The 23,625-nt window shown below is 40.2% G+C and overlaps 4 protein-coding genes across 7 annotated transcripts; 1 reads left to right on the plus strand and 3 right to left on the minus strand.

Moving 5' to 3' along the window:
- Positions 1-875: 875 nt before the first annotated feature.
- Positions 876-7,316, plus strand: LOC125213482 (uncharacterized). 3 transcript variants are annotated; one of them, XM_089068081.1, is made up of 9 exons: positions 876-1,552; positions 1,816-1,910; positions 1,995-2,057; positions 2,133-2,385; positions 2,470-2,650; positions 2,720-3,516; positions 3,692-4,196; positions 4,384-4,449; positions 4,522-7,316. In XM_089068081.1, the coding sequence occupies exons 1-8, from the start codon at positions 1,064-1,066 to the stop codon at positions 4,413-4,415; spliced, it is 2,415 nt and encodes an 804-aa protein (XP_088924207.1). In that variant the 5' UTR covers positions 876-1,063; the 3' UTR covers positions 4,416-4,449; positions 4,522-7,316. The 3 variants fall into 3 exon arrangements, with proteins under 3 accessions (XP_088924207.1, XP_088924206.1, XP_047970012.2); XM_048114055.2 differs by having other exon boundaries at positions 878-1,552; positions 3,692-4,291; XM_089068080.1 differs by having other exon boundaries at positions 877-1,552; positions 2,470-3,516; positions 3,692-4,291.
- On the minus strand, positions 4,979-7,346 carry LOC125213483 (RNA-binding protein Y14A-like). 2 transcript variants are annotated; one of them, XR_007174948.2, is made up of 5 exons: positions 7,025-7,346; positions 6,366-6,502; positions 5,803-5,948; positions 5,200-5,299; positions 4,979-5,108 (listed from the first exon to the last, which is right to left on the minus strand). XR_007174948.2 is itself a non-coding variant. In XM_048114056.2 (4 exons), exons 1-4 carry the CDS (start codon positions 7,281-7,283, stop codon positions 5,254-5,256), a joined length of 588 nt encoding a protein of 195 aa, XP_047970013.1. In that variant the 5' UTR covers positions 7,284-7,345; the 3' UTR covers positions 4,979-5,253. The 2 variants fall into 2 exon arrangements, 1 of the variants encoding a protein (XP_047970013.1); XM_048114056.2 differs by having other exon boundaries at positions 4,979-5,299; positions 7,025-7,345.
- Positions 7,347-8,004: 658 nt separating this feature from the next.
- Positions 8,005-9,485, minus strand: LOC125212421 (glucan endo-1,3-beta-glucosidase-like). Its single transcript, XM_048112595.2, has 2 exons — positions 9,354-9,485; positions 8,005-9,108 (listed from the first exon to the last, which is right to left on the minus strand). Exons 1-2 carry the CDS (start codon positions 9,421-9,423, stop codon positions 8,159-8,161), a joined length of 1,020 nt encoding a protein of 339 aa, XP_047968552.1. The 5' UTR covers positions 9,424-9,485; the 3' UTR covers positions 8,005-8,158.
- Positions 9,486-21,323: 11,838 nt separating this feature from the next.
- On the minus strand, positions 21,324-22,776 carry LOC125211916 (glucan endo-1,3-beta-glucosidase-like). Its single transcript, XM_048111878.2, has 2 exons — positions 22,630-22,776; positions 21,324-22,373 (listed from the first exon to the last, which is right to left on the minus strand). The coding sequence occupies exons 1-2, from the start codon at positions 22,697-22,699 to the stop codon at positions 21,436-21,438; spliced, it is 1,008 nt and encodes a 335-aa protein (XP_047967835.1). The 5' UTR covers positions 22,700-22,776; the 3' UTR covers positions 21,324-21,435.
- Positions 22,777-23,625: the final 849 nt, after the last annotated feature.

A 23,625-nucleotide genomic window follows, 5' to 3' on the forward strand; every position in this document is an offset into this window, starting at 1 on the left:
ACTTTACCTAAAGTAAAAAAGATTAATGGTGGGCATTAAAAGTCATCGGTATTAGGTGAGAAACTACTCCTCAATTAAAATCATATCAGGAAATTTAATGGCCATATTGATTCCCATTCTTGACTGCAGTTAAGAACGTTATGGGCCAAATGTTACCATCTGATAATCGAGTTGTCAAAACACCACATTAGATATTAATTTGTGCTATTTTTAAATAATAATCTTAACTCTGATCTCATGATTTAATCAATATTATAGAGATACATGAATCAATTTTCTTTGAAAATGGAGTATATAATTTCTTGAAGTTTTCAGAATTCAAATTTTGTTCGAATCAAAGCTGACTTGACACTCTGATATACACGACTTTAAGCATTTAGTTACACATCGAAATTATATAAACTCAAATAAAATTTAAAAAGTAAATATCTGATGCTCAAAAATCATCTAGTTACTTCCTCCTTCTTCCGTTAAATGTTTTATTTTTCATTTTTCCTCCATTCGTCAAAAATATCTTATTTTACCATTATAAGCAAACAGATTCATATTCCACCAACTTATCTCACTCATAATTTATTAAAATCAATACATTCATAATTTATTAAAATCAATATATTCAAACAATTTTTTAAACCCATAGCCAACAAAAATAAAATGGGACTCATGTATATCATTGTCTAACACTTTTATCACATTGGGCATCCACATTTGACTTTTGTAGCATTAAATTTATAACACTCTCAAGTCTAAACTAAAAAATCAGCATACAATTAAATTTCATGTTAATTAATACCATACCTAAGTATTTACCTAATTGATGTACCATCTACTCACTATACTAATTACTAACCCCATATATATTAATATGGCCCACTCTAGCTCTCACCTCTCTTTCTCTCTCCCCATTGTCTGTCTGGTTTTCCTTCCCCAAGCAGATTCAACATATTTGCCCAATCTCACCTATGTACTTTCCTTTGTCCTTTTTCCTTTCCTCAATTCTTTCCAAAAACACAACACCAAATCAATCCATGATCTTCCCTCATGCTAGCTGATCACCACACACATGTTGTCCACACTCCTCCTCTACGCAATCCTATCCTCATCATGCCACGCCGCCGTCGCCACCTGCGATTCTTGCAGCCATATTCACCAATACATAGCACAGCCAGACCAAATCTTCGAGCAGAAGAGCACCAGATTCTGGCACTTCAACGAGCAGTCCGCCTCTTGGGGGGAGCTGCGGCTCCCCTACGACCTGGTTTCTTGCATCGACGGCGACTGCAGAGTCGTCGCATCGATCCAAGAAGCCGGTGATGGGAGCCAGATGACTCCTCTGCGGCATCAGTCTCTCCCTCTGAGGAGGAGAGTCTCGTTGACTAGGATGTCCGAGGCGTCTGTGTGGGTGACCGGAGAGAGCGGCTCGATATACGAGAGGTTTTGGAACGGCCTCCGTTGGGTGATCGCGCCGCATGACCTGCCCGTCCCCGCGGTTTCTGTGTTTTTGGTTAACCAGAGTATCCTTGCCCTGTCTGAGACTGGCTCCTTGTATCAAGTAAAACATGCTCGTCTGTCTATCTATCTATCTATCTATCCATACTTTGGTTATAATGAAAAATAAAAGAATAAGAAAATTCTCACTCTCCGTATTCATAAAAAAGAATTTCATATTCCTCGTTTTCTGTGAAATTCTTTTTTATAGATACAGATGTGGGAAATTTCTTATTCCTCGTTTTTCATTACAACCAGAGTGAACGGACACATATGGTCAAGAATAACTTGACCGAGTGCATGTTTTGGTTTGGTTGATCGACACAGATGCAGCTGAGTGATGACGTACAACCATTCTGGGTGGAGTTTGATCACTCCGTGCACGGTGGGGTTGCCTCGGGGGTGGTCACAGATGACAAAGAGTGAGTCATATGGGACCATGTATAGAATTGGTCCAGTCCAATAATATGGAGTGTGTCTTGAGTATTTTCCTTTTTTTGGCTCAGGAGGATGTACTTGTGCACGAGAAGCGGACTGCTTCTCGAGCTTGTTGGGGTTGATCCCCCGAGGTGAGGAGCTAGATAGCTCGACTCTGAGGGATTTTGGTTATCAGACATGTTATGTTTGTACGTTTGTGTGATTAGGTGGGAGAGCCACGGGCGGCCTCCAGGGGCAAATGTGTCAGCAGTGAGCGATGGCGCTAGGGTTAGACCCGGGCTTCTCCTCATTGTGAGTGCTGCAGGGGATCTGTACGAGTACGATAGTGTATCAAAGCCTACGTGGAGGAAGCACGTGCACAGGCAGGGTACTCATACTTCCTTGGTGTCGTCGTCCCCTGCCTGTGTTGTGCCTGGACTAGTTGGAGCCTACTCTGTGTCTCTCTTCTTGTTGAGTAAGGTAAAATCATGAGTGATATACTATACTACTAGTGATGTTTGTGATGATGGTTCAAAAACGGAAAAATGTTTCGGGTGGATACAGAAGGAGGGGTTGATCGAGCGGAGGCTGCACCAGAGGAAGTGGAAATGGGTGGTTCATGGCAATCCCAAAGGCCATCTACTGACCTCCATCACCTGCACCACTCAAGATGACTCGAACCCGTTGCTGCTTCTCACAACTGCAGACGGCTTCGTGTTCCAATATCAAATCCACAAGAACGAAGGTAGGCCAGGGAGTCTCACCGCATCAATTGTTTACCAACATTGTGCTAAGAAACTTGAAAATTTTGTAGAAAATGAAGAGAAATGGATAAACCATAAGCATCCCCCTAATGCAAGAGTTGCCAGAGGCATCTCAGGGGTGGAGCTCCAAGCCGGGAGGACGATCTTCCCGTTGGATGATGGAAGGCTTGCAGAGCTCCATCTCTCTGGCTTCGGAGGCGAGGATTTAGGCCCCAACGCTCAAATGAGTAGCCGGAAAAAATCCCTAGTCAAGTATGTATGGTCACTGCTTGATGCCCCTGAGAGTGAAGGATGGAACGGGGAATACTGCATTGAACAGCGCGGACCCACCAACTGCATCACAGGCACCAAGGAGGAGACGAGCGAGTCATCGATCTCACGGTGGCGAAAGGACTATAGGACACAAGAGAGTTACCTAACACCAGATGGTGATGCATCAGACGAAGACTATGGTGTCGTTAGTGAGAGATTGGACAAGAAGTTGTTTCGTCTCCGGTTAATGCAGGGAGGGAAGTCATTTTTCCTGATAACAGAGAGTTACATGACATTTGAGTATCTGGACACTGAGAGTGGCTGGTTCTGGTTGAGGCATGAGTACGTGACTGGGATCCACAGTGCGGTTGGGAACTACAACGGGAGCTTGTTTGTGGTGGATGGGCAGGGGAGCTTGCTGATTAGAGAGAGAAGCAGCAGTGATTTAGCTTGGATCAACTGCACTGCCATGAGGAAAGGTAGGCAGGTGGTTGGTGGCCCACCGTGGGATGGGATCCCCGGCCAGCCAATTAGGGCTAAAAACGAAGATGCAATCTTCTTTGTCAGCACGACCGGTGGGCTCTTGCAGTTCACTGTAAGTCAGTAGTCATAAACATGTAAAACTAATTACTCTCTCCGTCCCAAGTGGCTTGTTTCAGAAAAGAAACATTCTTTTATCTGCGTGTCCAAAAGTAACGAGCCACTTACAATGTTACGGATAGAGTACTACATCTGATATATGTTCGAACTGTTTCAAACTATATGTGTAGGTAGCACTGAGAAAGTTCAAATGGAGAGACTGTAAGAATCCACCGGGCGTCAAGATTGCGAACATAGTCGATCAAGAGGGGTTCAGGGAGAACGTGGTGTTCGTCGTGGGGAGGAACGGGCGGCTATATCAATACAACAAAGTCACACAAGTGTGGCACCAGCACTACCAGTCACAGCACTTGGTTCTGTCAACATCACCGGGAACTGCAACGAGGCCCTCAGCAGGGTCACTGAGGGGGTCGCTCTTCATGTTGTCGGAGGGTGGTGGGCTTGTCGAGTATCAGTGGAGTCCCACGGACGGATGGAACTGGATTGAGCATGGGACTCCACATACTAGTGTCACACTCATTGGGGCACCCGGGCCTTGCTTCGGCGGGACTCAGCTTTTCTTGATAGGATCAAATGGGAATGTGTATCTGAGGTATTTCAACCAGCAAGAGTGGAAATGGAGGCACTGTGGTTTCCCTTTTCTGCCAAACAAAGGCGATCAAAGCAAAGGGGAAGGTGAAGTTGTTGAATGTGTGGAAAATGATTTTGCAGATAGCTTTCACAAGAATGAAGATAAATTACATGGCCTGGACAAATTTTGTGACCCTAGGGTTAGATGCCATACACATTATATTTGTATGATCTTCGAATTTATTTTTTCTTTTCCCTATGTTTTCTTGACCATCACCATTTATGTGGGCAGGTATCATCGACAAGACCAATTCCATTTTCTGAAGATTCAGTCATTTTCGAGTTGCAGGATGGCCAAGTGAGTTGTTTAATTGATACTCTTGTTATCTACCTGTCTATCTATCTATCTAATTCGTACAATCCGTGGCAGTTGGGAGAAATGAGACAGACAGATAACAAAAACTGGATTTGGTCACGTACAATAGGAACTCCAACAAGCTTATGCATGGCCAATTTCTGGAGTTCGTGGGCTACATAAATGCATGGTTCTATGTGTTGAAACAAATAATTTAGGAAGTAGGACATCATTTCAAAGGAATAGATATTAGGCAACAGGTTCCACCTTAGAAAATGTAGATAAAATAGGTTAACACACAAAATATACGACACACACAAAAATTTACAGATGTACATTATCTGAGTTAAAGCTTAACAACTGAGATTTGCAGTTTTATATGCAACAGATGAAAATTATTAAGCTTTATAACGAATTGGTGTTATATCATTGCCTCGTGTAACTGGATATCATGGTTAAATTTCAAGTCATGATTTAATTTTAGTAACATGATAAAGAAAAGAATTATGATGTTACAAGACATTGCAACAAATACCAACAAAAAAAAGGCAACTGAATACACTGATAGGAACCAATAACAACACAACATTGGAACATTCTTCAAATAGAGAGTACCACCAACTTATAAAAATAGCAAGCCAGGATGAGCAATCCGAAGAAGCCTAACGTCATAAAAAGAAAGTGTCAATGAACAAAAACTGCCAGCAGAAACAGCAGTCGTACACAATTGTTAAAGAGTTAACAAAGATTCACATTGGTATCTTCACTTTAGAGCAAAGCCCCAAAAGTTCTCACATGCCGCCATGATCAGAATCTCCTCCTTGGACTTCTGGACCGATGGCCCCGAGGTGATCTTTACAAGATTCCAATAAAGAGATTAATCAAAATACAGTAACAGTCAGATAGATAATTCAGGTCATATTGATAATGTGGTTGTTCCCACTTCGGTCAAACAAGCAATTCAAAATTATTGGAGGCCAATAATAGTAGGTCACTCAAAAATAGACATGAAGAGAGGCATCTAACAGATTAAAAGTGGAGAAAGATTTTTCAATGAATGAATTATTAGTTATTACAAACCCCTCTGATAACTAGAATATTTAGCATGCTCCATCTTACCTTCATCAAAATTACAATGATTTGTTTTGTCCGTTAAGGTAATAAGTGAAACATCCACATTACCAATATAGTTTTTCCCAAGCTCTGCATATTTTCTCTGGCTCCTAAAGTATATGGAAGAGTTATAATGTTCAATACTGATATTTCCTTTCCTAGTCCTATATTCTGATGGGCAACAGTTATAAGAGGGAACAGAGGAACTAATATTTTCATTTCAGAGAATTTGAGAACACATACCTCCTCCTTATGTTCCTTCTTCTGAATGGACCTTTGCTGAATGCCCAGTCAACATTCATGATCTGGGTTAGGAGTTCAGCTCCATCCATCTCGCTAATGGCCCTCTGTGCCTCCTCAAACTTCTCAAATTCAATTAGAGCATAGCCCTAGAAAACACCATGAAAAGCATTTAGTTGACAGTTGATATACGATCAAATAGTGCAGGGACAGATGATTGGATTAGTGTCGAAAAAATGCGAGGGTGCCATGCAGAAAAAGAAAAATGCTCACTAATCCCTTCTCGAAGAAACAAATATGCTGTTTATGAAACTCAGGTTGAATAATAATCTTTCTTTGGGCCCATGTACACAGTATGGTAGCTAGAAGGGTCAAAATGTTCAGCTAATTTTGAGTTCAACAACAACAAAATGTAAAAAGTGGATGAACAAGATTTTCAGACAAACGCTATTACATAAAATATGCCATAGCATTTCTCTATGAAGTGTCAGCATAATTAGAATGTAACAGGGAACTATCACAATAAATTGTACTCCAATTTGTAAGAGAAAACAAGGTTTATATACCTTGACAAAACCCGTACGACGATCAAGATTCAAGTGTAAATTCTTTATCTCTCCAAAATCACCAAATGCATTTTGTAGATCATCCTCTTGAGCCTCTTCATGAACTCCAGTAACCAGAATAATCCATCCTTCAATAGCTACAAAAGTGCAACCATAACTAAAACTCAACGCGTATCCCAATATCCACTAAAAGTTTGTACAACAAAGGAAAAATGGTGCCATTTCAATCAACACGCCTCCACTTTGAATTCATAATAAACAACAGTTTAAAACACTCGAGCAAACTATGTCATACTTCTAAAGCCGACTTCTTCAACACTATGAGTGCAAGTGAAATGTAAACACTACCTATAAAGCAACACACGGGAGATTATCCAGCTCACTTTTCACCAAACCTTCAGTAATAACTACCCCAATTCTCAAATTTCAGTAAGCAGCCCCATAACTTGAGTTCTACAGAAATGATTCTAAAATAACCTAACAGGCCTTTCAATTTTTCGTTTTCTTGGTAATTAGGTATTTCAAATGTTTAATATAACAACAATTCAACAGTATCCGCACAAAGATATGAACAAAACGGTTCGATTCAAGGTGAATTCAAACAACAGAAAAGCAAAAAATGAATTAATTCAAATAGAATTAGGGTTTAGGACACTGACATCGTTCGGGGCCAGGGCCGCCTTCTGAATCGAGCGAATCGAAGGGGGCAGACATGCGAGCATTGCGGTCAGCTTCAGCAGCGGCCTCGTCGCGAAACCCACGGCCCTTGGTCTTCTTCGGAGCGGAGCCGCCGCCGGTGATGGCAGACTTCAGGCGAGGAGCGGTGGCTCGGTTGGGGGATCCGTCGCCGACGTCCTCGTCCATAAGATCGTCCTCCTCCGGCTCGAAATCGAGGGCCTCCGCTTCCGCATTCGCCATTGACGCGGAAATTTTTGCTAGGTTTAGATTTTGGGGATTTTGAAAAAAAACGAGAGTTGTGCAAATGAGTAGGCAAAGTGGGCTGCCACTGTTTTTATAAACCACTTACTAAATGTACTTGACTTTAGTTATAAAAAAAAAATATAAAAAAAAGATCTTCTAATTTTTCAAATATCTATCCACCAATAATATTCTTATTATAGCATTGTAGGAAATTTTATTTTTAAGCTGGTAAAATTAAAAAACATTGATAAAAAAAAATAGTGATTAGTAAGTAAAAATATGAGATCTACCTTATTAAATAAAATTACTTATATTTCATTTGTTCCAATAAAGATGATCTTTTTCTTAGACAATAAGAGTAGAATTTTATACTACTTTGTGATGTTTATTTGAAAATGTCCCACCATTAAGTAATTATCATTACAAGAATAAAATATTTAATTCTTTTTACAATTAAAATATTGATGTGACAATCAATATCTCCAGAAGTATTATTTTTACTTGATATTGTCTATTTGTGGCATTTATTGTATCATTTTTGGAAATAAAATATTTTGAATTTTTTTAGATAATCAGATTATTAATGTGGCAACCGAAGTGGCACGATAGTTATTGGTGTGACAATGGACAACTTGTTTTTGTAAAGTGAATTTCTGCCGCCATTAATAACTTTTGAATGCATCCTTGCAAAAGCATGAATTAAGTTTTGAATCAAACATTGGACTAACTTTATAATCTTGTCCATTATTTTTTGGGCAACAATCAATAACATACATCAATCTCTTATTTCTCATCTAAGAGACAATTCTCACTTGAACCCATCTATATGGAGTATATATAGATAGACAAGGATGAAACACAACTTAACTTAATTAGCCGCTCCTTAATCCGAGCTTATTATATTTAGGAGTCTTATTAGGATAAAAGAGGCCAAAATGCTGCTCAGTCGTTTTGCCCGGCTTCTGATTCTCATCAAACAGGGCAAACAAGTAGGTCTCCAACGCCCCCTTCTTCTTCGGCGTCCCGCCGACGACGTGTCTGATCAAATTCTGGTAGTACGTCTCCGCATTCCCCAACGTCTCCACGCTTCCTCCGCCACCCGACGGCCACCCACTCTCCGACACCACCACCCCGACGCCTTTGCCCCCGGCCTTCTCCATCGCGTAGTAAACGCCGTCAACCATCAAGTCGAAGAGGTTCCGATACTCCAACCCATTATCACGCACAACTTGTTGAGAAGTAAACAAAGCAAATTCGGGCTTCACATTGATGGGGTCTCCGATGTAGGCAAAGTAAGGGTATATATTCACTAGAAGCGGAGATCCGATCGACGCCAGGAAGTTCACCACCGGAGGCATGAAACCACTGTCGTTGAAGGCGGAGCGCGACGGCGGGAAGGTGTCCTTCAACACGGCGGAATATGTCGCCGTGGAGACCTTGATTTGGTTTTGTAGTTGGAATTTTGTGAGGGCTTTGTGGATGTTTTCCATGGCGCGGAGGAGTTGAGGGACGAATGGTTTGGTTTCGTTTTTGGCGGGGTCGATTTCGTTGCCCACCGCGATGTACCGGATTTTGGTGCCCGGAAAGTATGGGAGGACGTGGTTTTCGACCCATTGGGTGGCGTCGAATTCCAGGGAGTGGAGGTCGACGTTAGGGACGTCAAGGATGAGCTCGATGTCGGACCCGTTTAGGGCGGCGAGGGTGTTCGCGTTGGGGTCGTAGATTCGCATTCTCTTGATTCCGTTGGCCTTGTAGAGCTCCACCACGTCTCGCTCAGAGGGCAGGTTGTTGCCGAGTCGCCCGTTGCATACTCCGACGTGACCTATACGTTCAGTGCAGTATTTTAGTTAGATTTCAAAAAGTAATAGTAATATTTATTTTATAATAACTCAAAGTCTCAACCTATTAAATGGAAAAGAAAGTATTACTACTATACTAGTAATTAACTAAGTTGCATTTGGTCGCCTTTTTATATATCAAAGGAGAATTAGCATGCAAAATTTAATTTTGTTTGAAAATGCAAATAAAGATAAATATTGTGAGTGAAAATATTGTATGAATATATACCTAGGAGCTGACACATCACTGAAGACATAGCTCCAATCAAGACGAACAAGCAAATAAATATTCGAGACATTATTGAGTATAGCTAATTCAAGAAACTAAGAAACCTGATATTTGAGTTGAGAATGCTTGTGATTTGCAAGAGTATATATACTGTTAAACAAGATATGAATTTGTGGAATGTGATTGAATGAGTACAATAGACTACGACATTTTTTCCACAATATAGACAATGTTATTTATTGCAAAACAAAATTGTGGAATGTGATTGAATGGGTACAACAGACTAATTCATTTTTCCACAATATAGACAACGTTATTTATTGCAACATGTATTATCGACGTATAGGTTGGGGCTATATTAATACTATTAATTTGAAAAAGGATAGATATCTAAACACATAAACTAGAATACACTACAAAATCCAAGTTCTGTACCATTTAGTCAGGAATTTAGTAAATTAATTTATTTTATTTAGCATCCATTGCGATGGAATTTTCGTGAAGTTCAATTTGTTTATGGACATTTTTTCCAAAATTTTGTAAGTTATTCCATTTTCTCAATTTGATTCCGAGATAGGTGCGGTGCATGCATATCAATATATCATTATCAAAGAAAAGCCATCGTTTTTCATTTTATTTTTATATTTTATATTATAGGATTTTTAGTCGGCTAGATTAATGTTCATCATAGATAACAATTCTCAATCAATACTATACTACTATATGGTTATGTATACTAGATTTTCTTTTTTCTTAAATGTTGATACTTTTTCTACGAACTAGCTAGTAATTAATTATAGGTACGTTTTATTAAAAATATCTCAAATTATTGTTAGTATCATTAAAATCTTGAAATAGCCCTAAAACCATTTTGGACACCAGTATGTTGATTTGGCTTGATACATACCACCGAACCTTTTATTAATCTGAAATGATACATAAATAAATGTTATACAGTTAATTTGATTCTACGATCTACAGTATATCTTAAATTATTATTAACATCGTTATTTATAATAATGAGAATCAAAGCTCCCTTTATTTTTCATTTGGTAAGAACGTTTGTGTTACAAAAAATCAAAATAAAATATACAGCATAAATAAATCAAATCAATGACGGTGCTCAGAGATGACGTTTATGCAATTACAACGTATAAGAGGGTTCCATAAATGAAAATTTGCAATTAATCCTTTAATTTATTTTTAGTACTACAAAAACATTTTCTCCTCAATAAGTCAATATCAACTTTATAATTCACATGGAGCTTCATATGCACTTGTCAAGTGTAAACAAAATAGACTTAATTGATACTTTTATGTATGACAAATAAATAGGACCCAAATTCTTGACTTATTATGACCGTGGGTCTTAGCCTAACGTGTTTGGACTTTGGACTTTTTGATGCCTCACTGACTTAATGAGTCAATACTTTTATTCCAATTATCATAAGTAACTATGGTTATATTTCATATCAATGTGTCGTGATAATATTATAAGGTGAAGCAAAATGAAGGGAGAATGAGATGCTCAGATATTATTCCCAATCACATCAAAGGAAAGTTACACAGCCCTACAAAATAGGTGAACAGAATTAAAAAGAGTAATATAAATATATATTTTTCATCATTAGAGAACAAAACATATTTGGAGGTAAATTTTTTCCACGAGATTATTTAAAAAGACACATCATACGAACAAATATCTTATTAGAGGTGATGTCCGGACTTTCCTTTTCTACCAGGAAAACTGTGTAAGAGCATCCGCAATGGTCGGCTAGCGACCGGCTAGCCGATTCGTCGCGCTAGCCGATCGGCTAGCCGAACCATTGCAGCTGGCGAGAGCGAAATCGGCGAGCGGATCGGCGTGGGCTGGCCGATCGCTCGTCGCTGGCCGATCGGCTAGCCGCCATTGTGGCGGTCCGATCGGCCAGCGCCGATTTTTGATTTTTTTTTTTTAAAACCTATATAAACGCGATTTTCGTTTCATTTTCATTTGCACCACTTGTTTTAACGAGTTTTCTCTCTCTCTAACTTTCTGTACAAGAGCATCATCGAGCGATGAGTAACGCAGGTGGTAGCGGTGGTGGTAGTGGTGGGGATCCTGAGGAGTACGAACGGAGGATGAACGAGGCTATGGATGCCTACATGAACCGCGGGATGGAGCGGTACATGCGTATGGTGGAACAGCAGGCAATACCTCGCCCTCCACGAGTTGTCCACCACCGAGCAGTGATTGATCGGGATCACGTAGCTGCACATCAGCGGCTGTACGACGACTACTTTTCAGAGAACCCGCGGTTTCCCGCCAATATGTTCCGGCGGCGTTTTAGAATGCGCAGGAAGTTGTTTATGCGCATCGTTGGCGCATTAGAGCGTCGATATCTGTGTTTCCGCTTCAGGCACGATGCGGCTGGCAGACCCGGCCACACCCCTATTCAAAAGTGCATGGCGGCAATCAGGCAGTTGGCCTACGGAGGCGCGGCAGACATGTGGGATGAGTACCTCCACATCGGGGAGTCGTCAGCCCTGAGATGTCTAAAGGATTTCTGTGGGGGCGTGATCAGCATTTTCGATGAGCAGTACCTTCGAAGCCCTACTCCCGAAGACTGTCAGAATTTGATGCAGATGCACGGGGAGAAGCATGGGTTCGCCGGGATGTTAGGCAGCATAGATTGTATGCATTGGGAGTGGAAGAACTGTTCGACTGCCTGGAAGGGGGCCTACACGACCGGCTACAAGTCAAAGAACCCCACGATAATCCTCGAGGCCGTAGCTGATTATCGGCTGTGGATCTGGCATGCGTATTTTGGGGTAGCCGGGTTGAACAACGACCTCAACGTCCTGAACTCGTCTCCCCTCTTCAACGAGAAGTGCCAGGGCGTCGGTCCAGCCGTCTCATTTGTGGCCAACGGCAACCGGCATGATATGGGCTACTACTTGGCGGATGGGATATACCCTCGGTGGCCGGTCTTTGTGAAGACGATCCGACAAACAAGTGATGAAAAGAAGGCCTACTTTGCGCAACGACAGGAGTCGGCGCGCAAGGACGTGGAGCGCGCATTTGGTGTGCTCCAGTCTCGATGAGCGGCAATTAAGGGTCCAACGCGTTTGTGGGATGTCGGATGCGTTTCCCAGATAATGTACGCCTGCATTATCCTTCACAACATGATCGTCGAAGACGAAGGCGTACAACTGACTAGTTGGGTCAGTGACGATGAAGCCGGTCCAAGCCACGGAACGGCCACCCCTAGTGTACAACGTGGGGTACCTCTCGATGAAGCCGGCCGCCTTCAGGAATTTGCCAACATGCGCCAAGTGGATGCTCATATTCAACTCCAAAAGGATATAATTGAAGAGTTGTGGGCACGGAGGATTGCACGACGATAGTTTTTTTTCTTTATTATGCATGTAATTTTTTTTTATCTATGTAACTTTTTTAAATGCAATTAATGAATTTTCCCGTATATGTGTCGTAAATTTAATTCTGTATTTTAATCGTAATTTTAATTCCGTAAATGTAGTATATTTTGAATTATTTTTATTGCGGCTGGCCTATGGCTGGCCCAAATCTGATGTGGCAGGTGGTTTTTTTAATGTTGCTGATGTGGCAGGGGAGAGAATGGCTAGCCTATGACTGGTCTATGGCTGACCTAAGCACCATTGCGGATGCTCTAACAAGGAGTATTAGATTTGGGGGATTTTGAGAAAAAACGAGAGTTGTACAAATGAGGAGGGAAAGTGGGCTGCCACTACATATGTAAAGCACTTATTAAATGTACTCACTTAAAATCTTTTTTAGTAAAAGATCTTTTTTCTAATCTCACAAACTTTTAATAATAACTCATCCACAAAAATTACTTTTACTTTAATACAAAATTAATAAAATAAATAAAAGTAGATAGAATATTATTATTGAAAATGTGTTCTATACTAAAGAAAAATCATTAGGCAAAAATTATGTTCCGCCTGATCAAATAATAAGATTTTATAAAAAATTATTTTGCGACATTTATTAATTTTAAAATGCTCTGCCATTTTTATAATTAGTATTTTCACTTGTGCTATGCACGAATCCTATAATTTTCACATACTAATTACATATTTACAATAAGTCAATGGAAATAAGAACGGATATCATTGCGTAATTTTTTTTTAAAAAAATGTACAATAACATTTTATTAGATAAATAAAATAATATTTCAATTATAAATGTAAAAAAAAACAAATGTTGGATTAGCACACCTTAAATTATCTAATACGTACGAAGCAATCGTACTATAATCAATACAAATTGATCGCAACTTATAATATTCAACTAAGCAAAATTTCATAAATGAAGAACAAAAGAAAATATATACTCCCTCCGTCCCAAAGTAGTTGAGCCGTATTCATTTTTGGGTTGTCCCAAGATAGTCGAGTCATTTCCTTTTTTAGCAAAACCTTTATCAATTTCTTAAATCTCATGCCCAAAAGAAATGCTCCAACTACCTTGGGTCATAGATAATACATAAAAAAATATAACTTCACATGATAGCAACGAAACAATAGTTCATAAGTTTTGAAAATTTTCTATATAAACAACATTAACGCTAAATCACAAGTGATCAATATTATTATTACAAACTAAAATCTACAAATTTTTATGACTTCGTGTGTTAATATTCCGAAGAGTTATTTTAAACAAATAATAATTTCATTATGTAAATACATAATTATATACTTCCTTCGTGCGCATTTAGAAGTCTCGGTCCATTTTAGTTTCTCCACAATTAGGAGTCTCGGTAAACTTTTACTATAAATGGTAAGTATGTCTCACATTCCATTAACTCATTCCACTCATGTTTTATTATAAAACTAATATATAAAATTAAGACTCATATACCCTTATTTTTTTCACCCATTTTTTCTTTATACCCAGCTAGTTGAGTCGTATTCCTTTCAAGATTATCCTAACGTAGTTGAGTCATTTTTTTTGGCATAAACTTTTTCTTTCTTACACTATATTCTCCCTCCTACTTTGTTCTCTCGACTTTAATATTTAATACTGCATCAATTTCTTAAATCTAGTGCACTAAAGAAATGTCTCAAGTACCTTGAGACATACCAAAACTTCTAAACACTTATAGGGAGTATATAACGAATTTGAAGTATAGAAAATTTTACTAAATAAATCTAAGACCATCTCCAACCATACTCTAAAAATGAGTTTTGGGGTAGAAATCTTCTGCAACCATACACCAAACTCAAACTCATTTTTTATGTTTTTTTATGAAACAACACCAAATATGGTGCTACTTCAAAATTTTTGTGAGACAAAAACTCAAAAATGGTGTAAATTTTGAATTTGGTGTAAATGGTTGGAGTAAAACTACTTTTTGATGTGACGTATACCCCAAAAAAATGGGTTTGAGTTTGGTGTAAATGGTTGGAGATGAACAGTTCGAAAATTCATTAGGTGCATCTAAACTTTGTGATAATATTCTTAAAATTGAATTAAAATATGGATATGCATAATAAAAATTACGTATAGAAGAAAATATTAATAAGTTCAATAATTTTGTTAATTAATCTAAAGCATAGAATCATGTTTTATACCTTCTTCATCCTTCAAAAATAAAAATCATTTACATTCTGGTTTATCTTTTAAAAATAGATTTTTATTTTTAGAAAAAAAAAAATCTCTAAAGAGATCAGACTCATTCTCTACATACGATACTTTAATTACTTTTCTTTTTATCTCTCTTACTTTACCAATTATGTATTAAAACTCTTATCGTTTCAAAAGCTTCTATTTTTAAAAGACGGAGAAAATTTATCTCTCTCTTACTTTACCAATTATGTATTGGAACTTGTATGGTTTCAAAAGCTTTTATTTTTAAAAGACGGAGGAAATATAATACCCTCTCCGTCTCACAAGAGTATGCACTTTTTAATTTTGGAATCTATTTTCTCTCTAATGAGGTGTGATCAATTCTCCTTTAACAATAATTTAATTACTTTTTCTTTCTATCTCTATTAGAGTATCCACTATAGGAGAGCCGCGGCTCGTGGCTCTCCCGTGGCCCAGCCGCAGCTCCCTATAGTGAGTCGGATGGGCGGGGGGGGGGGGGGGGGGGCACTCGCGTGGCCAGGCCGCGGCGCTTGGGCGTGAGCCGCGGCGCTTGGGCGTGAGCCGCGACGCTCCTATTGCAGCGGCCACGGGCCGCGGCTCCCCTAATTTACGATTTTTTTAAATTTCTATATATTACCCATTTTTTCCCAATTTTGTACACCATTCCAATCTCCACTCTTTTCATTTTATCACCAATTCTACTTTGGAAAAATGAGTTTCGACGATGAGTTCCAACAATTGGTGGATAGGGAGTTCGATGAACTCGCTCAAGAGGTGCAACGGGAAGCAGAAGAGGAGGACGTGGCGGCGTTCGTTCGCCCGTTCTATCATCGGCGGACCATCCGCCGTGACCATATCGGGGCCGACCAGCGGTTGATAGAAGACTACTTTGACGGTAACCCCCGTTACCCAGCAGAGATTTTCCATTGCCGATTCAGAATGTCGCAACAATTATTCATCTGTATAGCGACTACATTGGCGCAGCGGTACAAGTGCTTCGCACTGCGCAGTGATGCTAGCGGCCGACCCGGGTTGTCGACATATCAGAAGTATACAACTATAATTAGGCAGCTTGCTTATGCCGGTCCCGCTGATATGTTCGACGAATACCCACAGTTGGGTGAAACAACTGCCCTAACGACGCTGAGGTAGTTTTGTAATTGTATCCAGGCCATCTTCGGTCCGGAGTATCTACGGAAGCTAAATGCCGATGAGTGCCAGAGATTGATAGATATGCACGGGAGAGTGCATAATTTTCCGGGGATGTTGGGCAGCATCGATTGCATGCACTAGGAGTGGAGGAATTTCCCAGTTGCTTGGAAGGGGCAGTTCACATCTGGATTCAAAGGGAGACACCCAACAATGATACTGGAAGCTGTTGCTGACTACCGACTGCGAATCTGACATGCATATTTTGGTGTTGCAGGGTCGAACAATGACATCAACGTACTGCATTCGTCTCATCTCTTCAATGACAGTGTCAGGGTGAGGGTCCGACGGTCAGATTCATGGCCAACGGGACGCAGTACAACAGGGCATACTATTCAGCCGATGGGATATACCCTCGTTGGCCCGTGTTTGTTAAGACGATCCGACAGCCGGTTGGGCCGAAACAATCCTATTTCGTGGCCAAACAAGAGGGTGCTAGGAAGGATGTTGAACGTGCTTTTGGTGTCCTACAAGCTCGATGGGCCATTCTAAGGTGCCCGGTTCGACAATGGCACGAAAATGATGTCGCCTCTATCATGTATCATATTGCACAATATGATAATAGATGACGAAGGATATTCTGCAGAGAACTGGGCATCGGAAGATGGTGCTAGTACGAGTCACGGTATTGCAATCGCCCAACTGCAGATGGGTGTACCACGTAGTAATACATACTTGATCCAACGGTTCGCCGATATGCGGAGGGAAACATCACATACGACACTGCAGGCTGATTTGGTCGAAGAGGTTTGGAATCGTAGAGGAGGAGGGGGTAGAGCGTGATATGCATTGGGAATGTAGTTTATGAGACGTCGAAAATTTTCGTTGTATAATTTTACCCATTTGTATAATACAACGAAGATTTTGTTTTAATTTTAGTTTTTATGCATTATTTTAATTATTATAGTCCAATAACTTTTATTGTAGTAGAATTAAAATATAAACAAAATGAAAAAAATTAAATTATTTGGTGGCTTGAGCATGTTCACTATAGTGGAAAACATGGGCGTTGGTGGCCAGGCCCGGCCAACTATAGTGGACATTCTTACTACGCCAATTCTGAATTAGACTAACCAAAGATAACTCTTTGAGTGCTGTTAAAACGGAAGGAGTATTCCCGAAATTCAAATTAAAGTATTTATACTTTTCTATCTTTCATCTCTCGTCAATCTCAAGATTGTTGTGATTAGTTCGATTAGAGTTGGCCAGCTCTTTATTAACCAATAGATAATGAATTCCTTTTTCCGTTTATAGAATAACTTAAAACAAAATTTAACCAATAGATAATGAATTCCTTTTTTTCCGTTTATAGAATAATTTCTATAACTTAAATCAAAATCAAACCTCTATTTTATAGCATTCCTAAATTATATTTATTGATTTATATAGATAATATTAATAAAAAGCCGTTTAAATTAGAGCATCTCCAATGGTCGGCTAGCCGATTCTTCGCGCTGGCCGATCGGCTAGCCGAATCATTGGAGGCGGCCAGCGCGAAATCGGCGAGCGGACCGGCGTGGGCTGCCCGATCGCTCGGCGCTGGCCGATCGGCTAGCCGCCATTGTGGCGGCCTGATCGGCCAGCGCCGATTTTTGTTTTTGTTTTTTTGTTTTTTTAAAAAAACCTATATAAACGCGATTTTCGTTTCATTTTCATTTGCACCACTTGTTTTAACGAGTTTTCTCTCTCTCTAACTTTCTGTACAAGAGCATCATCGAGCGATGGATCACAACAACGAGTCCAGTCCAGCGACGAGTGAATCTCAGACTCCCACGGTACCTGTGGGATCTGGATGGGGGCAGATGGGCCCGGGGTTTAACATCCCTTGGAATCAGATGATGGGGATGATGGCCGGTACGCCGGGGGGGGGGGGGGGAGGGTGCAGGGGGGGAACCAGGGGGGTATGCCGTGGGGGATGCCGGGCGGGGGGCAGGGGAGCGGCGGGCAGTCAGCGCCCGGGTGGGGGGGTATGCCCCAGATGCAGCAGCAGATGATGCTGCAGCAGATGATGGGGATGATGTGGCAGGGCGGGATGCAGGGGGGGATGTAGCACGGTATGCATCCCGGGATGCAGGGGTCACCGGGAGGGGACACGGTATATCGTCCCTCGCTTGATTTTTTGACGGCTTCGTCTCACACGTCGACCCCAGTGGAGACGCAGTTCACTGGCGATGACCTTCTGTCATTGCATGATATGGGGATCGATCTCGGGGATCCGGATACTCCCGTTCCAGCGAGGCGGGCCGCGCCGAAGAAGAAGACGAGGGGGAAGGCCAAGGCGGTCGGCGAGTCATCGCAACCCGCTGTTGACGACACCCCTGGCCGGAGGAAGTGGACGGAGGATGAGTACGCCGTGCTGGCCAGGGGGTGGTTGGAGGTGTGCGACGATCCGCTGGTTGCGAACAACCAGCGGGTCGTCAACATGTAGGCGAAGATCAGAGCTGCCTATAGGAGGCAATGCCCGCACGGGAAGGACTTCAGCGGGGAAGAGGTCCGGAAGGGGTGGGAGCGCATCAGGGCCGCGGTGGGCCGTTTTGCGAATTTGTACGCCAACGCCCTCCGTCAGCTCAGTAGTGGGCAGAATGAGGACGACGCCCGGAGGATAGCCGAGAGTCAGTTCCCCTTGGCGGGGAAGTATAAGGAGTTCACCTTCTGGGAGTGCTTCTTATTGCTGAAGGACTCCGAGAAGTTCCGGGCGGGGTGCGACGCTGGGTGGCCGAAGAAGCAGAGACTAAACTATACCGGCGACTACAGCGGCCCAGCGGCGGATCCCACGACCTCCCCCCGGATGCTGAGGAGTTTCTATCCCCTCCTTCATTTGCTGGTCATCCCCGCCCGGTTGGACAGAAGCGGGCGCAACGGGCTGCGAGGAGCGGATCCCCCCTATCGTCCCGCGAGGTCCAGTCCTCCGCCCTCCCACCCGCCCCACTCGAGTACACTCTCCATTCGCGTAACCATACGCGGGATCAGATGTACAAGGTCTTCCAAGATTGGAGGACCGCCACTGACCCCACGGAGAAGATGTTTCTTCACTCGATGCTCGAGAGCATGCGGGTTGATTTGGAAATCGCAAGGGCACGGCTAGCGGGTTCCGACGTGGGCTCAGATACCACGGGTGGAGGCAGCGGCAGCGGCGGCGGCGACGGCGACGGCGATGAGGAGTAGAGAGTGGCGGGGCTCGTGTGTGGAAGCCCTTTTTTTAAAAAAAAAAATCATGTACCTTTTTTTTTAAATCTTTGTACTTTTTTTTAATGGAATGGATTAATTTTCCCGTATATGTCTCGTAAATTTAATTCCGTATTTTAATCGTAATTTTAATTCCGTAAATGTAGTATATTTTGAATTATTTTTATTGCGGCTGGCCTATGGCTAGCCTACGGCTGGCCTAAATCTGATGTGGCAGGTAGATTTTTTAGTGTTGTTGACGTGGCAGGGGAGAGAATGACTAGCCTATTGCTGGCCTATTGCTAGCCTATGTACCATTGGAGATGCTCTAATAATAGCTCAACAGTAACATTAAACATGAAACAAATATTATTCATTTAAATAGTCTTTCTCAACGAACTTAATTCAATATTAAATTAAAAAAAGTAGAAGTACTAAATCATTTTACATATTGCATCAAATGATTAAAATCTAACTAAAAAAAATATCTCTATATCATATCAAGTTACTAAGTTAGTCGACGTATATGCAAATCATTTATATTCAATTATAATAAATTAAACAGAAAATTCTTCCAAATGTTAGAAACTAAATAACATAGATTTATTATTAATAATATTGTATTTTCAATTACTTTCGTAGACCACTATATATAATTCAAGTAGATATCTCAAAATTATTAATTAAGGCGGGTAATGAGCAAATTATTGGGATAATTATGTGGAATCTCTATACCTACTCCACCAAATACAATATTTATAACATTATATCTGAAGTTGAAGAATATAGCAAATTAAATTATTCTTATACTAAGTTTTCTAAATACAGTATATAAATATAAGGCATGTAAATATAAGAATGATTATAATGCATGTAAATACATGACTGATAAAATCACTAAAATGCAAAATATTTTATTCCTTACTTTGGATCTCGATTCCTCAAGATTTGAATATGCAGTTCCTGAAATGTGATTCAAAGGTCTTTCTCCAATGCTAGCTTGTGAGGCTTTTTATAAAGCTACAAAACTTCTCTAGGAACCCAATATTTTTGCTCAACAGATATTGAGGGTATGCTAACTTCAGATTTATTATTTTATTTTCATTTTAGTTCTTATCATTATCTATCAGATATATATATGACTCATCTCAATTCAGAGCAGTCACTCTTTCTCACTTCATAGCACAGATATAGATGTCAGATTTATTTCATGCTCAAGACATGACTTTATTCATTTTTTGCCTCTTCTCACGTCAATGATCAATCTTTTGTTAGCAATTATTTCTAACTTTTACATAATGCATAGTTCTTGATAAATCTCAATATTTTAATATATGATTCATAAAAATTCCATGAAGTTGGGTGGCAAATATGGACCTGCAAAAACTGCGGTTTTATATTTGTATAGATTACTGCATACTCGATGTTATCATTTTTATTACTCATTTATAAGATGTCCTACAATTCTTTTGTGATTACACTTATCTATCAGAAAATCAACCTCTTATATATTTCCCCCGTCCCGCTTAAGATGATACGTTTTTCTTTTTAGTTTGTCCCAACCAAAATGAGACATTTCCTTTTTTGGAAACTTTCTCTCTCCAATTAATACACTCAACCACTTTTTCCCACCCCTATTAAAATATTCACATTTCTTTCTCTCTCTATTTTAATACTTCCACCCATCTTTTCTCTCTCCAATTAAACACATTAATCAATTACTCCTAGAACCCCGTGCCAGCTAAGGAATGTGTCATCTTAGTCGGGACGGAGGGAGTAATTTATAAAATGTCAACTAACTTGATTTTGTCCCATTATTTACGTTTATTAAAAAATCTAGGTAATCATAATTTCTTAAGTATGTTAGTGAAATTTTGTCCAAGTATAATGATTATTTGATGCATGTGTTATTGTAAAAAAATTTTTGACTTGTTTTTATTTTTATTTTTGAGTGTTTTCAGACTAATTAAGTTTTGAATACACCATTGGAACAACCTTATAATCTTGTCCATTATTTTGGCAACAATCAATAACATTACATCAATATTTCATCTCTCATCTAAGAGACAATTCTCACTTAATTAAAACACAACTTAATTAACCTAGGTTATATTTAGGAGTCTTATCTGGCCTAAAAAGGCCAAAATGCTGCTCAGTCTTTGCCCCCGTCTTCTCATTCTCATCAAACATCGCAAACAAGTAAGTCTCCAACGCCCCCCTCTTCTTCGGCGTCCCCCCGCCGACATGTCCGATCAAATTCCGGTAGTACGTCTCCGCATTCCCCAACGTCTCCACGCTTCCTCCGCCACCCGACGGCCACCCACTCTCAGACACCACCACCCCGACGCCTTTGCCCCCGGCCTTCTCCATCGCGTAGTAAACGCCGTCAACCATCGCGTCGAAGAGGTTCCGATACTCGAAGCCATTGTCGAAAACCTCAACTCCTTGAGCAGTAAACAAAGCGTAGTCGAGCTTCACTTGGGAGGGGTTTCCGATGTGGGCAAAGTAAGGGTATATGTTCACTAGAAGCGGGGATCCGATCGAGGCAAGGAACTTCACCACCGGAGGCATGAAATTGTCGTCGTTGAAGGCGGATTTCGACGGCGGGTAGGTGTCCTTCAACACGGCGGAATACGTCGCCGTCGAGACCTTGATTTGGTTTTGTAGTTGGAATTTCGTGAGGGCTTTGTGGATGTTGTTCATGGCGGGAAGGAGGAGAGGGACGAATTTTAGCGTGTCTGATTTGGCGGGGTCGATTTCGTTGCCGACTGCGATGTAGCGGATTTTGGTGGCCGGAAAGTAGGGGCGGACGTTGGTTTCGACCCATTGGGTGGCGTCGGATTGGAGGGAGGGGAGGTCCACGTTGGGGACGTCGAGGATGAGCTCGATGTTGGACCCGCGGAGGGCGGCCAGGGTGTTCGCGTTGGGGTCGTAGATTCGCATTCTCTTGATTCCGTTGGCCTTGTAGAGCTCCACCACGTCTCGCTCCGATGGTAAGTTGTTGCCGAGTCGCCCGTTGCATACTCCGACATGACCTATACGTTCAGTGCAGTGTTTTAGTTAGATTTCGAACAAATAATGAATGCGTAAAAAGTTGTTTATGAAGTACTTACTACGTAGTAACGTAATATCATTTATTTTATATTACTAATTAACTAAGTTGCATTTCATAGTCTCGTCTTCTTGTATTAAGGGAGAATTGCATGCAAAATTTAATTTTGTTTGAAAATGCAAATTAAGATAAATAATTGTAAGTGAAAAAAAATTTGTACTATTACTATAAATATATACCTGGCAGCTGACACATTACTGCAGACATAGATCCAATCAAGATGAACAAGCAAATAAATATTCGAGACATTATTGAGTGTTGCTAATTCAAGAAACTAATTAGAAACCTGTATTTGAGATGAGTAATACTTGTGATTTGCAAGAGTATATATAGTGTTAAACAAGATAGGAATTTGTGGAATGTAGTTGAATGAGTACAATAGACTGAGTCATTTTTCCACAATATAGACAATGTTATTTATTGCAAAATAAAATTGTGGAATGCGATTGAATGGGTACAGCAGACTAATTCATTTTTCCACAATATAGACAACGTTATTTATTGCAACATGTATTATCGACGTATAGGTTGGGGCTATTTTAATATTAATTTGAAAAGGATAGATATCTAAACACAAAAACTAGAATACACTACAAAATCCAAGTCCTGTACGATTTAGTCAGGAATTTAGTAAATTAATTAATTTTATTTAGCATCCATTGCGATGGAATTTTCGTTAAGTTCAATTTGTTTATGGACATTTTTTCCAAAATTTTGTAAGTTATTCCATTTTTCTCAATTTGATTCCGAGATAGGTGCATGCATATCATTATCAAAGAAAAGCCATCGTTTTTTCATTTTATTTTTATAGGAGTATTTTATATTATATCAATTCCGTTTTATAGTAGTATGATTTTTAGTCGGCTAGATTAATGTTCATCATAAATATCAATTCTCAATCAATATTATCCTATGGTTACGTATACAAGTTTTCTTTTTTCCTTAGTGTTGATACTTTTTCTACGAACTACTTGTAATTAATTATAGGTAAAAATATCTCAAATTATTGTTAATATCACTAAAATCTTGAACTAGCCCTAAGACCATTTCGGACACCAGAATGTTGATTTGGCTTGCTAAATACCACCCAACCTTTTTTCATTAATCTAGAAATTATATGATACATAAATAAAGGTTGCACAGTTTCTAAGTAACAGCCCTCAATCTATATTATA

Source organism: Salvia hispanica, chromosome 3 (genome assembly GCF_029641045.1).
Source record: "Salvia hispanica isolate PSC_SH4W2 chromosome 3, Shi_PSC_v1, whole genome shotgun sequence".
Taxonomy (NCBI): Eukaryota; Viridiplantae; Streptophyta; class Magnoliopsida; order Lamiales; family Lamiaceae; genus Salvia; species Salvia hispanica.

Bases quoted from the DNA above. Each gene is read 5' to 3' on its own strand.
- LOC125213483 (XM_048114056.2), bottom strand. From the start codon at position 7,283: ATGGCGAATGCGGAAGCGGAGGCCCTCGATTTCGAGCCGGAGGAGGAC. The intron at 6,503-7,024 runs GTCAGTGTCCTA...GCACTTTTGTAG, and splicing joins CGGCCCTGGCCCCGAACGAT to CTATTGAAGGATGGATTATT. The intron at 5,949-6,365 runs GTATATAAACCT...GGTGTTTTCTAG, and splicing joins GTCGTACGGGTTTTGTCAAG to GGCTATGCTCTAATTGAATT.
- LOC125213482 (XM_089068080.1), top strand. From the start codon at position 1,064: ATGTTGTCCACACTCCTCCTCTACGCAATCCTATCCTCATCATGCCAC. The intron at 1,911-1,994 runs GTGAGTCATATG...TTTTTGGCTCAG, and splicing joins GTGGTCACAGATGACAAAGA to GAGGATGTACTTGTGCACGA. The intron at 2,386-2,469 runs GTAAAATCATGA...GGGTGGATACAG, and splicing joins CTCTCTTCTTGTTGAGTAAG to AAGGAGGGGTTGATCGAGCG.
- LOC125211916 (XM_048111878.2), bottom strand. From the start codon at position 22,699: ATGTCTCGAATATTTATTTGCTTGTTCATCTTGATTGGATCTATGTCT. The intron at 22,374-22,629 runs GTATATATTTAT...CTGAACGTATAG, and splicing joins AGTAATGTGTCAGCTGCCAG to GTCATGTCGGAGTATGCAAC.
- LOC125212421 (XM_048112595.2), bottom strand. From the start codon at position 9,423: ATGTCTCGAATATTTATTTGCTTGTTCGTCTTGATTGGAGCTATGTCT. The intron at 9,109-9,353 runs GTATATATTCAT...CTGAACGTATAG, and splicing joins AGTGATGTGTCAGCTCCTAG to GTCACGTCGGAGTATGCAAC.